General features: G+C 40.6%; 1 protein-coding gene across 1 annotated transcript in view; it reads right to left on the bottom strand.

Annotated features, from left to right (window-relative positions):
* Nucleotides 1-12,536, bottom strand: part of CCDC187 (coiled-coil domain containing 187) — a 31,650-nt gene that overhangs the window by 1,859 nt on the left and 17,255 nt on the right. Inside the window, exons 12-20 of the mRNA XM_088525446.1 lie at nucleotides 10,826-10,923; nucleotides 10,333-10,443; nucleotides 9,471-9,617; nucleotides 8,638-8,804; nucleotides 5,603-5,784; nucleotides 4,964-5,076; nucleotides 4,257-4,425; nucleotides 3,212-3,333; nucleotides 273-3,062 (exon numbers count right to left, since the gene is read on the bottom strand). Coding sequence (XP_088381572.1) covers nucleotides 273-3,062; nucleotides 3,212-3,333; nucleotides 4,257-4,425; nucleotides 4,964-5,076; nucleotides 5,603-5,784; nucleotides 8,638-8,804; nucleotides 9,471-9,617; nucleotides 10,333-10,443; nucleotides 10,826-10,923 — 3,899 coding nt within the window. The remainder of the gene's footprint in view (nucleotides 1-272; nucleotides 3,063-3,211; nucleotides 3,334-4,256; nucleotides 4,426-4,963; nucleotides 5,077-5,602; nucleotides 5,785-8,637; nucleotides 8,805-9,470; nucleotides 9,618-10,332; nucleotides 10,444-10,825; nucleotides 10,924-12,536) is intronic.

Below are 12,536 nucleotides of genomic sequence, written 5' to 3'. Positions count from 1 at the left end.
AGAATTTCAAATTTGAGTTCCATGAGAATTTTTGATATTTTCTAATATTTTAATTCTGAATTGAATCCACTTCACTCCAAAAGAAAACGTTTTTCCTTTTTTTCTCCTATATTTGGTAGTACTTCCTGGCGGACTACTGAGGAAGTAAAAATTGGATTTCCTGGGAATTCTGTATGTGAGAAGCAGGTCAGCTTCTCACTGGACAGCTCAAACACTCGCCTGTGTAGACCCAATTGTAGGTCTGACACCCAAGCATACAAAACCTTCCCCACTCTACTTACTGGCAAAGGGGTTTCAGAAGTATCTGAGGATGAATGAAATATCCTGTCTGCTTTTTCTCCGTGTTTTCTTTTAATCTTCTTATATTCTTTAATTGCATCATCCACAAATTTAGTTACAATTCTTTCCGCTACTGTCTGACAACCATGAATGCTAAACGCATCAAAATCACCCAGGAAAACCTTGGAAAGCTTTGCTGATGGTTCAGTTAAATTATCAGCTGGATTTTCTTTGAAGAGAGATTGTTTCTGATTATCTTCTTGTTGTGGGCCTTTGCTATAACTCATCACCTCTTTTTCAAAGGCACTTTTATGTTTATGTTGAGCTGTTTCAGAAAATGCAATTAAAGTATCAAACAGAAGTTTTTTACTGAGTTCACTTGCGATATCATCAGCAAGATTATTTCTCCTCTGATCTTCTACTGAGCAACAAATATTTTTGCTTGTGTTTCCCTCATCTCTGCAACTGGTCTTATTTTCCATTGGAAGGACATCTGCAAGGATCCCTTGTTTTATTAGTTCCAGTTCTGCTTTTTCTTTATCTGATTGCAAACACATTAAATTGTTTTGACAGAGGAATTCATTACTCTTGCACTGACCATAACTCAGAAACTTTTGCCCTGTTCCAGACAGCAAGGCAAGGTGTAACCTGGATGTTTTTTCCTTCATTTCTGATCCTCCTACACCATTTGTATCTTCAGCTTTCTGCTCCGTAAACCCTGCTCCCTGCTTTTCATCTTCAGTGTATTTGCAGTCTCCTGGGAAGGATTCATCACCAGAGAAGGAGTCTTCATCTTCAGTGTAGTTGGGAGCACTTTCATTCACCTCTAGCAAGTGTGAGATTTGATGAGGCCTGACAAAGATGCCACAATTCTGAGCACACTCAAAATACTTCACTCCTTGGTAAGTTCCCGTGTTGTCCCCTTCTGCTTTGTCCAGGGCAACACCAGCCCAAATGCCGCTATCAAAGCGAGTCTGTCCTTTGAACATTAGGGTCCCTGATTGTGTCTTGTTTACCAACACTCTGTCTCCAATTTCAAATGATGCTAATGGGTCATCACTGTCCTCCTCAGCTTTGGGAAGCGTTGAGTGTGTTTTGCATAGTTTCTTCATGAACTCAGTATTTTTACTGGCATCATCAGAAGAAATAGGATTTGGCACAGGCAGAAACTCCAAACATTTCAAAGACATCTCGCATCCTCCTTGCTCTTGTTCTAGTAAGTCCTTCTTTGGACTGGAAACACATTCTTTAACTAAAGATTGTTCTGAGAGATTAGCATCCCGAGTTGAAAAGGCATCAGTTGACTCTGGATCGAGTGGATGAAATTCTTCAGGCACAGTGTTGTTGGGTAATGGGGGTAATGCATCCATTTTCAGTGATATATCTTCATCCATACACTGTCTAGTCTCTGAGAATATCATTTGTTCTGGTGGAGATGGGAAATCATCCATACTAAAGCTAGAATCATCATTTTTCATTGCATCTACACCCAAAAGAGGAGGAGGAGGAGGAGGGAGATCTTCACTTGGAAGTGACAAATCCTTTTTACTAGAGGATGGCAAGTCAGCACTTCCATAGGACAACACTTCATCAACAGGAGTCAGTATTTCTGACAAGGTATCCTCATCAGCTGGAAGGAGAACCTCGTCACTAATAAAAATTGTGTCATCTTCACCCCTGAAGGAGCAGTTCTCAGCTTCAAACAACTGCTCTTTTGAGGAGTCAGAAGAAAGCAGTCCCCTCCCCATTTCCTTAATGGCTTGCCTTTCAGCCGTTGAATTATTTGGATTTCCCGTGGCCATCCTCTGCAGAGATTCATGTGAACTGATTTCAGTTTTTGTATGGGCTTGCTCACAAATTCCTGGCATGGATGTAGGCAGAGATACAATTTTATTGAGCTTGCTGAATGCAAGTTTCTCATGGAAAAGTTGTGTATTATTTTCACCTTCTGACAGTGATAAATCTCTGGAGGACAGACATGCTACTAATTTATCAGTTGCAATATCTTTCTCAGGTGGAAAAAGGGCAGGGTTACTAAATTGGTCAGTCACCAAATACAGATGTTTCAAAGGGTCTGCCAGCAGAAGCCCCATTAACTCTGTATTTTGATCCACAGACATACTATTAATTTCACCATCCCTTTTCACTCTGCTTCTTGTAGAACTGGAATCCTGCTGTGCACAGATCTTATTTAAGTAAATATCATCACTGTGCCAAGAGCTGGGACCTGCATCTTTATCCTGCTCGGAGATCTTTGGAGAAGAGGGGATATTTCTACCATCGTCTTCTGATGCTTCCAAAGGGGGTTCTTCCATTTCCTTGGCAGGATTATCAGACTGAAAGGAATGTGGCGACTTCCTTTGGGAGCCATTTCCATTGTCAGATGGGATCAAAGAAAGCAAATGATCTGTGCACCCATGATCTGAAACATTCCCAGGATTTTTGAGAGAGCTCTGACAGCGTGATGAAATCTCAGGACTGCAGTCAGCTTTGGGCACTTCTTCATCATGTTTGCCACCAGGTAGCACCTCCTTCCCAACATTTATTGCTGCTAGCATGTGTGTTGTAATGCCAGGGAACGCCTCACCATTATCATAGGCAAACTCTTCTGGGATACTGATATCTGTGTCCTCTCCATTCTTCACCTCTAATTCGGAATCTGAAATGGAGCTTTCTGAGATGTCAATGCAAATTGCAGACGCTTTCTGAAAATCTGGAAGCGAAGAGTCTGACTCGGCACTCCCACCTGTGGCAGAGAAGTTGTGTTTCCTGCTTCTTCCAGCCTGCAGGAAATATGATCAAGAGTCACTGCATGTACAAGAAACCAAAAAGAAAACCCACAAACTGCTACTGCACTTCCCCCCACACTTAAGGGCAATACTCAAACATAGTACAACAAAACCTCATATAAAATTATAAGCTTCCCACATGCCTGAAATGGACTGCTGGAGTCCTGCTCTTCTTGAGTTTCATGACTTCTCTGCTTCCTGTGCACCTTCTCCGCTGTCAGAGAAACATCCTCTAGACCTTCCTCCATGGGTGATGTCCTGTCACCTGAAATACAGAGATTATTCAGCACAGGCAAATCCAGGTTTCTCCTTTCTCTAAACTGCATAAAGTAGCCAAGACTATCAGAATCTAAGTCTTGTTACTAGAACTTATGGCAATGTCTATACACTCACACTCTGGGTTATGAAACAGCACAACTTCTGCCAAATAAAAAAAAATGAAACCAAAACACTAATGGTAAAATTCTGGTCCACCAAAGTCCAGAAGGAGAGGATTTCCTTTGGATAACTTGATGTCTGTGTACTCAGAATTAGGCTTAAGAATCTAGTTAATACGCAGCCTCTACTGTTTCTCTGTCATTTAAACCATTAAGTCTTAATTACACAATAAAAAGCTATAGCCACCCTCACCATGGTATTGAGGAGTAAAAGCAGACAGGTAACACATTAGAAAAATGGCACCAATATGAACTGTTGCCACCATACATAAATATTTATAATACACAGATTATGCATACATGGAGCTATATAAGTGACATAACTGGCTCATATAAACAACCAGTTTTATTTTTTATAAGTTGTGTTGAGTGCAAGAAATATGAACTGAAGATAAAACCTGGAAACAAAAATAACTCCAAGATGTCCTCTCAAAATCCCTCTTCAGCTGATCTACGGTGTTTCAAAATGAACACCCTTAAATTATATTTAAAATGCCTCAAAAGAAAGTAAATTGTTAATGACACAATCGGAATAAGTTATGATTTTGTTCTGAGGAAGCGGCATAATCATATCTCATAATAAACCTTTGAGAGATCTCCACCATCTTGCCTAGCAGTGATTTATACATTGGATATAGCGAGCAAGACTCTTCGACAATAAATGAGAAGATTTTCTCTCTTTCTGTCTGGATTAAAGTTTGATTGAAGTGGTTGAAACAGATTGGACATAATAGCATTAAGTTTGATTTACCTGTTTCTTGAAGAGTATTTTCTGCCTGAACCAGGCATAAGTTACACAATGTAGAAAGCATCCCCAAGCCTTTCACAGTAAACTTCCTGTCACACAGATTAATATCTTCATTGTTTTTAAGATCTAGCTTTGGGCTTGAAATATATGCCTTTTCCTGCAGCACAGATTCCTAGAATGCAAGTATTTAAGAGATGGAGTTAGTGTCTTAAGGGCAAAAGACTTTGCTGTTGACCGACCGGTACAAAGAGTAGTTAAGAAATCAGAGATTAACTCTACATGTTCCCACTCAGATTTATACACGTATGTAGACTTCTGCACGTATATATACACCCTCTTTATATCTCTGACAACAGGAATAGGAAGGAGACTGGTCTAAACAACCACTATGGACCGGTAGAGTTCACTACTCGAGGACAGGAGGTTTAGCTGCTCCTGCACTGCCCTTGGACAAGGGAGATGGTTTAAACACGTTGTCATCAGTTACCAACACAGAAGAAATGGAAGGGGCAGGAAGGCTGTGGTCAAGCAGCCCATGCCAAAACACAATTTTCAGCTGTGTGCCAGTGCATGAAGTCAACACACTGATTAATGTCTAGATGATGCTCATAACTGCTGAAAGAGCCTTCTTCTGGTCTTGTCTTAATATGAATACAACCAGGGGTACGTCTCTTTAGGCAGAAATGGCATTCCAGTGATGATTTTCTTACCAGAAACGCATACTTTTTTTCTCCTCCTGGAATGGGTGCAGATATAGCTTCATCCATTCTAGCCGATTTTGAATGTTCCAGATGTAAGAAAACTTGATCTTGAGCATTAAAGTCTGAAAGGTATAACGTTAAGTTACAGTATTTACAATGCTGCATTTCTGAGTAAGCTGGCTATAGCCTTTTGTTTAGTTCAGTCATAAATGCTCAATTAAAAGTATTTATAGTTTGAATAGCTCTTAATTGTCATGCACATTCCTTGTCACCCCAACAGATGCTCAAAGGACCAATGACCTTATTTATCCGATCATTAGCTAACTTGTAATCTGATTACTTTGTAGCAGCTGTAATGTCTGCTTCCAAAAATTACTGCACTCTCTCCATCTATTACATAAAAATTTCCACCTGGTTATGCCTCCTAGTGCTGAATAGATCCTTGTAACAAAACAAGGCTGAAGGCTACAAAGAAACAGACCAGCATCCAAAGTTGCCTATCAGAGGCTAAATAACCCAGCAGTCTTCCCCTGAAAGATCATTTAAACTATTCCAAAGAACAGGTAAGATTTCAGCTTTTGCAGTAAGTCATTCATTTTGACCAGGTGGTCACAAACATGGTCACAGAAGCCTTTTTTAATCGAATACCTGTGTTTTTGTGATCCTTAACCATAAAGGAGCCTGTGTTTTGACCAGTGGCATCACACAGTTTTTTGTCTGCTGCTTCAGAGACATCAGGAGTTTGTGCATTGAGTGACTGCTCCAAACCCGGGGCCTCCTCTGCCCGTTTCTTGTATTGTACCAATGGTTTCTTGTTCTTAGTAGAAAAGCTGTAAACAATTAGACAAGAAATTAATGAGTTGGAGTAGTTCTCATGTTCACCAATTAATCAAGACAAATCTCTGAAGTCAATACAGATAGGAATTAAATGCTCTGGTAGTCCTTGGTAGTACCTATAGAGTGCTCATATGCACATATGTTTGTAAAGCAGCAATTTAACAGACAGAAACACTCTCTGAACAGCATATTTATTTCTCCATCCTCCTCCCTCTCACTCAGTACTGTATTTTATACAGTATTGGTTTCATGCCTTTTTATACAAAAGTGGGGTTGATGAAAGAAATTATTAGCACTCAAAAAGCAAATCCAGGGTCATATTCTGAACCTATATGTGTCCTCCTGCTTCAATCAACGATCCCACATCAGATCCCAACAGATTACTTAAATTTTCTATTTTAAACACAACATCAAAGATTTGTGGACATTTGGGACATCAAATAGTGGTTGTGAGAGTGACTTTGAACTTTCTGAATATAGAAGATGAATCTGTCATCTCCAAAAGAACAAGGCAAAGTTTGTACTGATGGGCATTTCTATTAGTGGTACAGGTGGTATGACACACAGTTAAATAATTCTGTCCAGAAAAGAAACAATGATCCATCTTTTTTCTAATACAGTAACTTTTAAAAATGATATTAAAAATAATGGTATCAGTTTCTAGGGTGCAGATCACTATTTATTCTTTTTAATGTGAAAAAGACAAGCTTATATTGTATTCAACACCAGTTTTTTTTAAGCTAAAATAAGAATCCCAATTCAGATGTTTTCCAGTTAGCTAAAAATGTGCCGAATCATAATAATTTATAATGTCAATTTCTGTATTCCTTATCCTTGGAATTTATTTTTAGTCCTGTGATGTGTGTATATTTACAACAGCATACAAAAACAGCTTATAAAAATGGCTTCTGAAGAACAGGAAGGAAAAAGCCATAGATGTTAGGAACTGGTTTAAATTTGCTGAAGTCTTCAGCCAGAGCCATTCCTTGCCTGCATAAGCACTGCTGCTTCTGTCAGCAGGAGTCACTCAATTCACTGCCCTGGGTTTTGGATCAGCTTCAGCTTTCACAGGGGAAAGCTGCAAAATTGATATTGGATTTCATCTGCCATTAAGCTTTTGCTCAGGTACAGCTGTTTTCCATTTGGATAATAATTTTAGTTTTAAAGAATGTCTTTTTTAAAATGAATATTGCATTATATTGCATTTTGCAGTAACCTAGCCCACAATCCTGGAAGCAGATAGCTTATGCAGTCAGCTAACACACCTCCTTATAGGCAGCAAAATGCAGCACTTAAATACCAGTCTGCTCCATTAACAGAATGCAAAACCAGCAGCCTTCTCTGCAGGTTGACAATTTGTTTATTATTTCACTTTAATTTTAAAAAGTATTCCCCAACGCTTTCCATCCCCTTCCAGCCCTGCTGAATAACTATTTCCCTGATCAGTATAAAATATTAACATACCTGCACTGGTGGATAGATAGCATAATTACCCCTCTGCGCTCTACCATAGCAAACAGATCTATACAACAAGGCAGCAGGCAGCGTGGGCGCAGGGCGAGCTCCACCAGGCCTGTCTGCTAGAGACTTGCCCTAATATTCACTGCTCTCCTATGAGCAGACTCATCAGTAGCAAGAAGTGAAAGCACAGCCAAGAAACCTTTTAAAGATTCCTGCGACTTGTAATCAATAACGCCATGAATTATAGATCAGCTTCATGCAGAGATTTATTTGAAAGCCTTCCCCTGAGGGGGCTTAAGTAAATGCGCAGCCCTGACTCACCAGGCTGCCAAAGAAGCTCTGGGTATCACTGAATGAAGAGTCTTTTATTCATATGGATACATATTTGTGTTTAATTGTGCCTATTTTTCTCTAAAGCGAACTAGATGCTGGTTCATGTGAGTTTATTTTGGAAGATGGGTGTTGTGAGCAGTGTGGGTGGTGCAGGGGCCTTGTCTCCCTGCTCAGCACCTCCTGCTCCATGGAAAGCGATTGGGAAGCTTTGGGATTAGGGATGTGGTGTCTAGGGAGACCTTTCTCAGAAAGAGTGAGGCTGAACTCCTGAACTGCCTCTGACTTTGGGCATTTTGCATGACCCCTCTATGCTTATGCACAAAATAAACCATGAGACTAAGCAAACAACCTGGTCCGTGGGGTTAAGTGATACATAGGCTTAGAGCCAGCACATGACAAATGAGGGAATTTCACCAATTAAATCAATACATCTCTGCTCCTTTCATATGGGTTTTTTGAAGTTTAATTAATAGATAGTTGCAAAGTGTTTTGAGTTTGTAGCTAAAAGCCATCATGAAAATGTGAGTTTTCATTAGCAGCTGTATGGCATCATTAAAAAATATCCAGGTTATTAATGCTATGTAAATTAATATACCTATGTCCAGCAACATCAATTGAAGCTTTTTTTCCCCCCCTAATATTGCAATGTAAGGGCTCAATCTCACAGATGTATGTATAATGCTTAATATTTTATGATCTGGAAAATCACAAATAGAGTCTGTCATGCTTGCACAAAAACATTAGCTTTCTTAAAGCACAGACTGTGATCCTAAACGCAAAAATATAGGGCCATTCAAACCAAAGCACCGCTGCCTGGGGAACAAATATTGCTCTACCTTTTGCAGGTTGGTCACCGTGATAACCATCTTGATGCACCAACTGCTTGACCAAACACGTTTTCAAAACTTACCACTGCAAAACTCCCTCTTGAGGGCATTTAAAGTTTACACAGTTATGTAGGATATATACGAATTATATAAATATATATATATATCTTCTCCACTAGGTTGCTTTTTATCTCTAGCTATCACTATGGAAGAGGTTTTACTTACCCCTCATTCTCCTTGGTTTGTTTCTCCTTCAGCTGGACACAGCACACACTGTTTTCTGACAGATCTGGCCTTTCTGACTGTGCCGTGGATTCTGTTGAGATGGGATGTAATGCTGGGCTGGAAACCAGTCTCACTGTCTGCTGCTCTGGTGCTGGACTCTTTGTAAGCTAAAAAGAAAAGGGTAGAGCGTAAGGCTTTACCTGGGTTACCCAGTTGCAATGCCTGCTCTGATTTCAGTTATTATTCTCTTCAAAAAAACCACTAAGACTTCTAGTGACAGTCCCATTAGGACTGCAAAAATAACCAAAGAACTCTGATTTAAAAATAGCATTACATGAGAACAGAATACTTTTAAAATGTTCCAGCTAGTATGTGGATGCAGCGTGGGGTACTTAAGTAAGAGCATTTTATCCTCTTTCTGAGCAGTATTCATGCAAACACTTGCAAATAAGTTATCTTTTGGTATCTGAAAAAATGTCAATTTGTAGGACTGCCTTTGAAGGGAATGCTCGCATAACCAAAAAGCATTTGCATATATATTTTTCAGTATATCAAACTTACCTTGGAATCTGGGCTGGGCTGAATTTCACCTAGCAGGATTATGTAAATGTATAGGTTTGAGGAAAATTATTCTAGGACAGAACATGGCCATACTGCACAGGTGACAGTTTCTGCAATGTTTTTTAATCCATTATATGAGCCAATGTTTTTCTTCATCATTACAACTAATAAGAAAATAAGCCAATTCTCAAACTGTGGCACACTAAAGTCTAAACTTAACGTTACATGCAACTATGAAACTAAGAGCATTATTCATGAAGTAACTTAATAACCTCTTGCTTCCCAGTCAAGTTATTCAGCTCTTCCTGGAGCTGTGCTGTTGAATGCTGCATCATTAAGAGCGCTCTTTGCTGCTTTAATAAAAACTTCCTTTCTTGATGGGCTGCCTTGTAGATATTTTGCAGATACTTGATTTGTGCCTATACAGAGCAGGAGAAGAACACAAGGGAATTAAAATATAGAAAACAGGGAAAAAGTCAAAATTAAAAAGTATTTATTATAAACATAAGGCTTTCATGGACCTGTCTTGGCACAGGAGAGCAATCAGGGCTTTGGAGTTACTGCTCTCCTGCAAAAAAAAGAGTTTGTCCTGCATACATGAGAGGTCTATTGGACGGGCAATATTTTGAAGCCTGCTTCCCTCCATCCTCTCGTGAGAGCCCTTCATTGTGGAGAGCGCTGTCCATATGCCAATAATTCCTAGAATTAACTAATGAGCTGGATGCTATTAGCAGTGAAATAGCTGTGCAGGCATAAGGAAGTAAGGCAGAATAACAACTCACAAACTGCTGCTTATTTAGAGCTGCTTTTATAGGAGTCAGGGTACTGTGTTCATCCTAAGGGCTTTAAAATAAACAGAGATCACTTCTGAGCTGTCCAAATATACAGAGAGAATTCAGTGAGTCTAAGTATCTCCCAAAGCAAACATTCCCACCGATGTAAAGAGAACCTGGACCTGCACGTGAGCTCTGAGCTTGCGTTTATGCATCTGGGGCTAAGTTATTATTCTTATAGTCACTAAGATTTATCAGTTTCTAGATGATTTCAGAACATGAGGCTAGAAGATGAACAAACAAACAAAAAAAGCATAGTAAAATCTTTTTACTTATTTATTTATGGCCTGGAATAACTTACCTCTAAATTGTGCTGAAGCAGCTCATACAAGGACCTCTGGCTTTCTTGAACTTCCAGCTTTGCTTTCTCACTCAGCATTGCCAGCTGCTGCTTCTGCAGGAGCTGACGGGCCTGCATTGGGAAATAACATGCTATAAACAAATATTTTAAACAAATCACATGATTCCTCTGAGCCAGGTGCCAAAGTGCAACAAACTCCAAGAGAAAACAGCCCAGGCAGTGAGCAGCCAGCCGCTGTCACCTAAATGCCACCCCAATGCTCCCCTTGGCTTTGACACAGCAGAGCAACGGGGTCTCACCCACCAGGGCTGGAATGGGATTCAGAAAGTGGAAATTAAGGTTGGCATCTCTGCCCTGCAGCTACTGTGGGTGCATAAACCTGATGCACAGTGGTCTGCTGCCCGTTGATTATGACCCAAATATGGTTGGATGTAGCATCAGCTTTTGACACAGCAGAGCAGAACGGGGCTGCTCCGTGTCCAGCTCCGTGTACCTGCATCTGCTGGGCCAGCTGGAGGGAGATCTGCCTCCAATTGCCCGGATGGCTCCTGGGCTTCTCTTCCAGTTCTGGGCACCTAAGGTCTCCACCACCTGCAAAAAGAGATGAGAATATAGATGCTAAACTCAACATTAGTTAAAAAAAAACATGTTTCATGTAATAAGTACCATCTGCAAGAAGTGTCAGGGTTTATTGGGAGATAGTGGGAGCAGAACTAGCTGCAGACTCCAGCTGGATGCTGCTCTGAGAACATGTGTCTTCATTGCCCAACTGCACAGGGATTTTAAGAATCTGCTAAGTGTTTTGCAGCTGCTGGATCACAACTGAGGTCAATGCACCTTGTAAATAATCTAAGAGCCTTGTTTCACTTTCAGCAGGGTCCCAGGGCATCTGCTTGGCTCTGTTGCCTTCCAGGCCTGGCTGCACCATTAAAAACATACCTGATTCACATACATAGATTTAAACAGGGGACTGCCACAAGGAGAGAAGGGGATGGGTACTCAGGTCCCAGCTGCATTTTCCTTTTGGATCCTCCCTGGGCCTGTTTTGGGGAGCCTCCCACCTCTCATGGCTGACTTTCTTTCTGGAATAATGGGTCCATACATGCCTATATCTCCTGCCCTGAGGAAGTATCACCTCTTCCATCCAGCCAGGAAATCTGCTAGTATAAACCCCAGCAAGCCCTGGGGAAAAGGGAAGAGGAAGGACTTAAGAGGACCTGTTCCAAGAGCAAGGAGAGGGGACCAGCTCCCCTTCCTAAACCACGCTCTGCCCAACAGGATCAGACCCACTAATTAAAGAACAACAAAACTTCCCAACCTGATCACCTCCAGCAGCACCGTGTTCCCCTCCATTCTGCTCTTTTGCCTGCCCGGGGTGCAAGTTGAGTTTCCCTCTTTTGTTGCACAGAAGTCGTTGAAAAAAGCTTTTGCTTCCAGGTGGGGAAAACAAGTCTTGCTCCAGGTGCACCTACCTCACTGCTACTTCCTTATTAGAACGCTCCTGTCAGTCTCTGCACTATAGGTGATGTAATGTTTACCAGGGATATGTGCCTGGCTGTTTGGAGCCGCTCAGATAAATTGCTAAGCTTATTCAAACAGGTTGTGTGTGTACTCTGAGTTGTGTGACTGTCACAGCAACCAGGGCCATAAATGAATTGAAATGTGTGTCATAAATAGAAATAGGCTTGACTTGGAAACTTCTGATAAAATCCATATCCCTGCCCAGCTTGTCTGAATTCAAATTGCCTGATACCACAGTGTAAGCCCACAACACGCAGGGTTTGTTTCTGCTTGAAATACTAAAAGATCCTAAACACAGGGACTGTGCCAGACACTTGGGTTTCTTTGCCTGCCAGGATGCTTTTATGGTTTATAAAGATGTGAGGAGAATAAAATGTTAATGCTTCAAGCCTGATACAGATTTTTTTTTTTGAACATTGCTGTTTTTTGTAAACAGTTCAGCTGCAAATTTCACTTACTTCTTAGAATGTTCCCAGTTACCATATGTATATATTTTTTAATGTAGAAGGCTATTCTTACCCTGCTGCTTTCCAGAATCATTAGACTGGATGAAAATCTCCTCTTTCATTCAAGAAATGCTTATTTCCAACCTTCCTGGTTCTGGTGGGTTCTTTGAAAGGGTAAAAATCACACTGCATGACTTAGAAATCACACAGCCAATAAATATTTTCAACTTGTGCCTT

This window comes from Tinamus guttatus, unplaced genomic scaffold (assembly GCF_059628265.1).
Source record: "Tinamus guttatus ecotype Peru unplaced genomic scaffold, ASM5962826v1 Tinamus_guttatus_pri_ptg000226l, whole genome shotgun sequence".
Taxonomy (NCBI): domain Eukaryota; kingdom Metazoa; phylum Chordata; class Aves; order Tinamiformes; family Tinamidae; genus Tinamus; species Tinamus guttatus.
The sequence above is the reverse complement of the archived record's forward strand: the minus strand, read 5'-3'. Positions and strand labels throughout refer to the sequence as shown.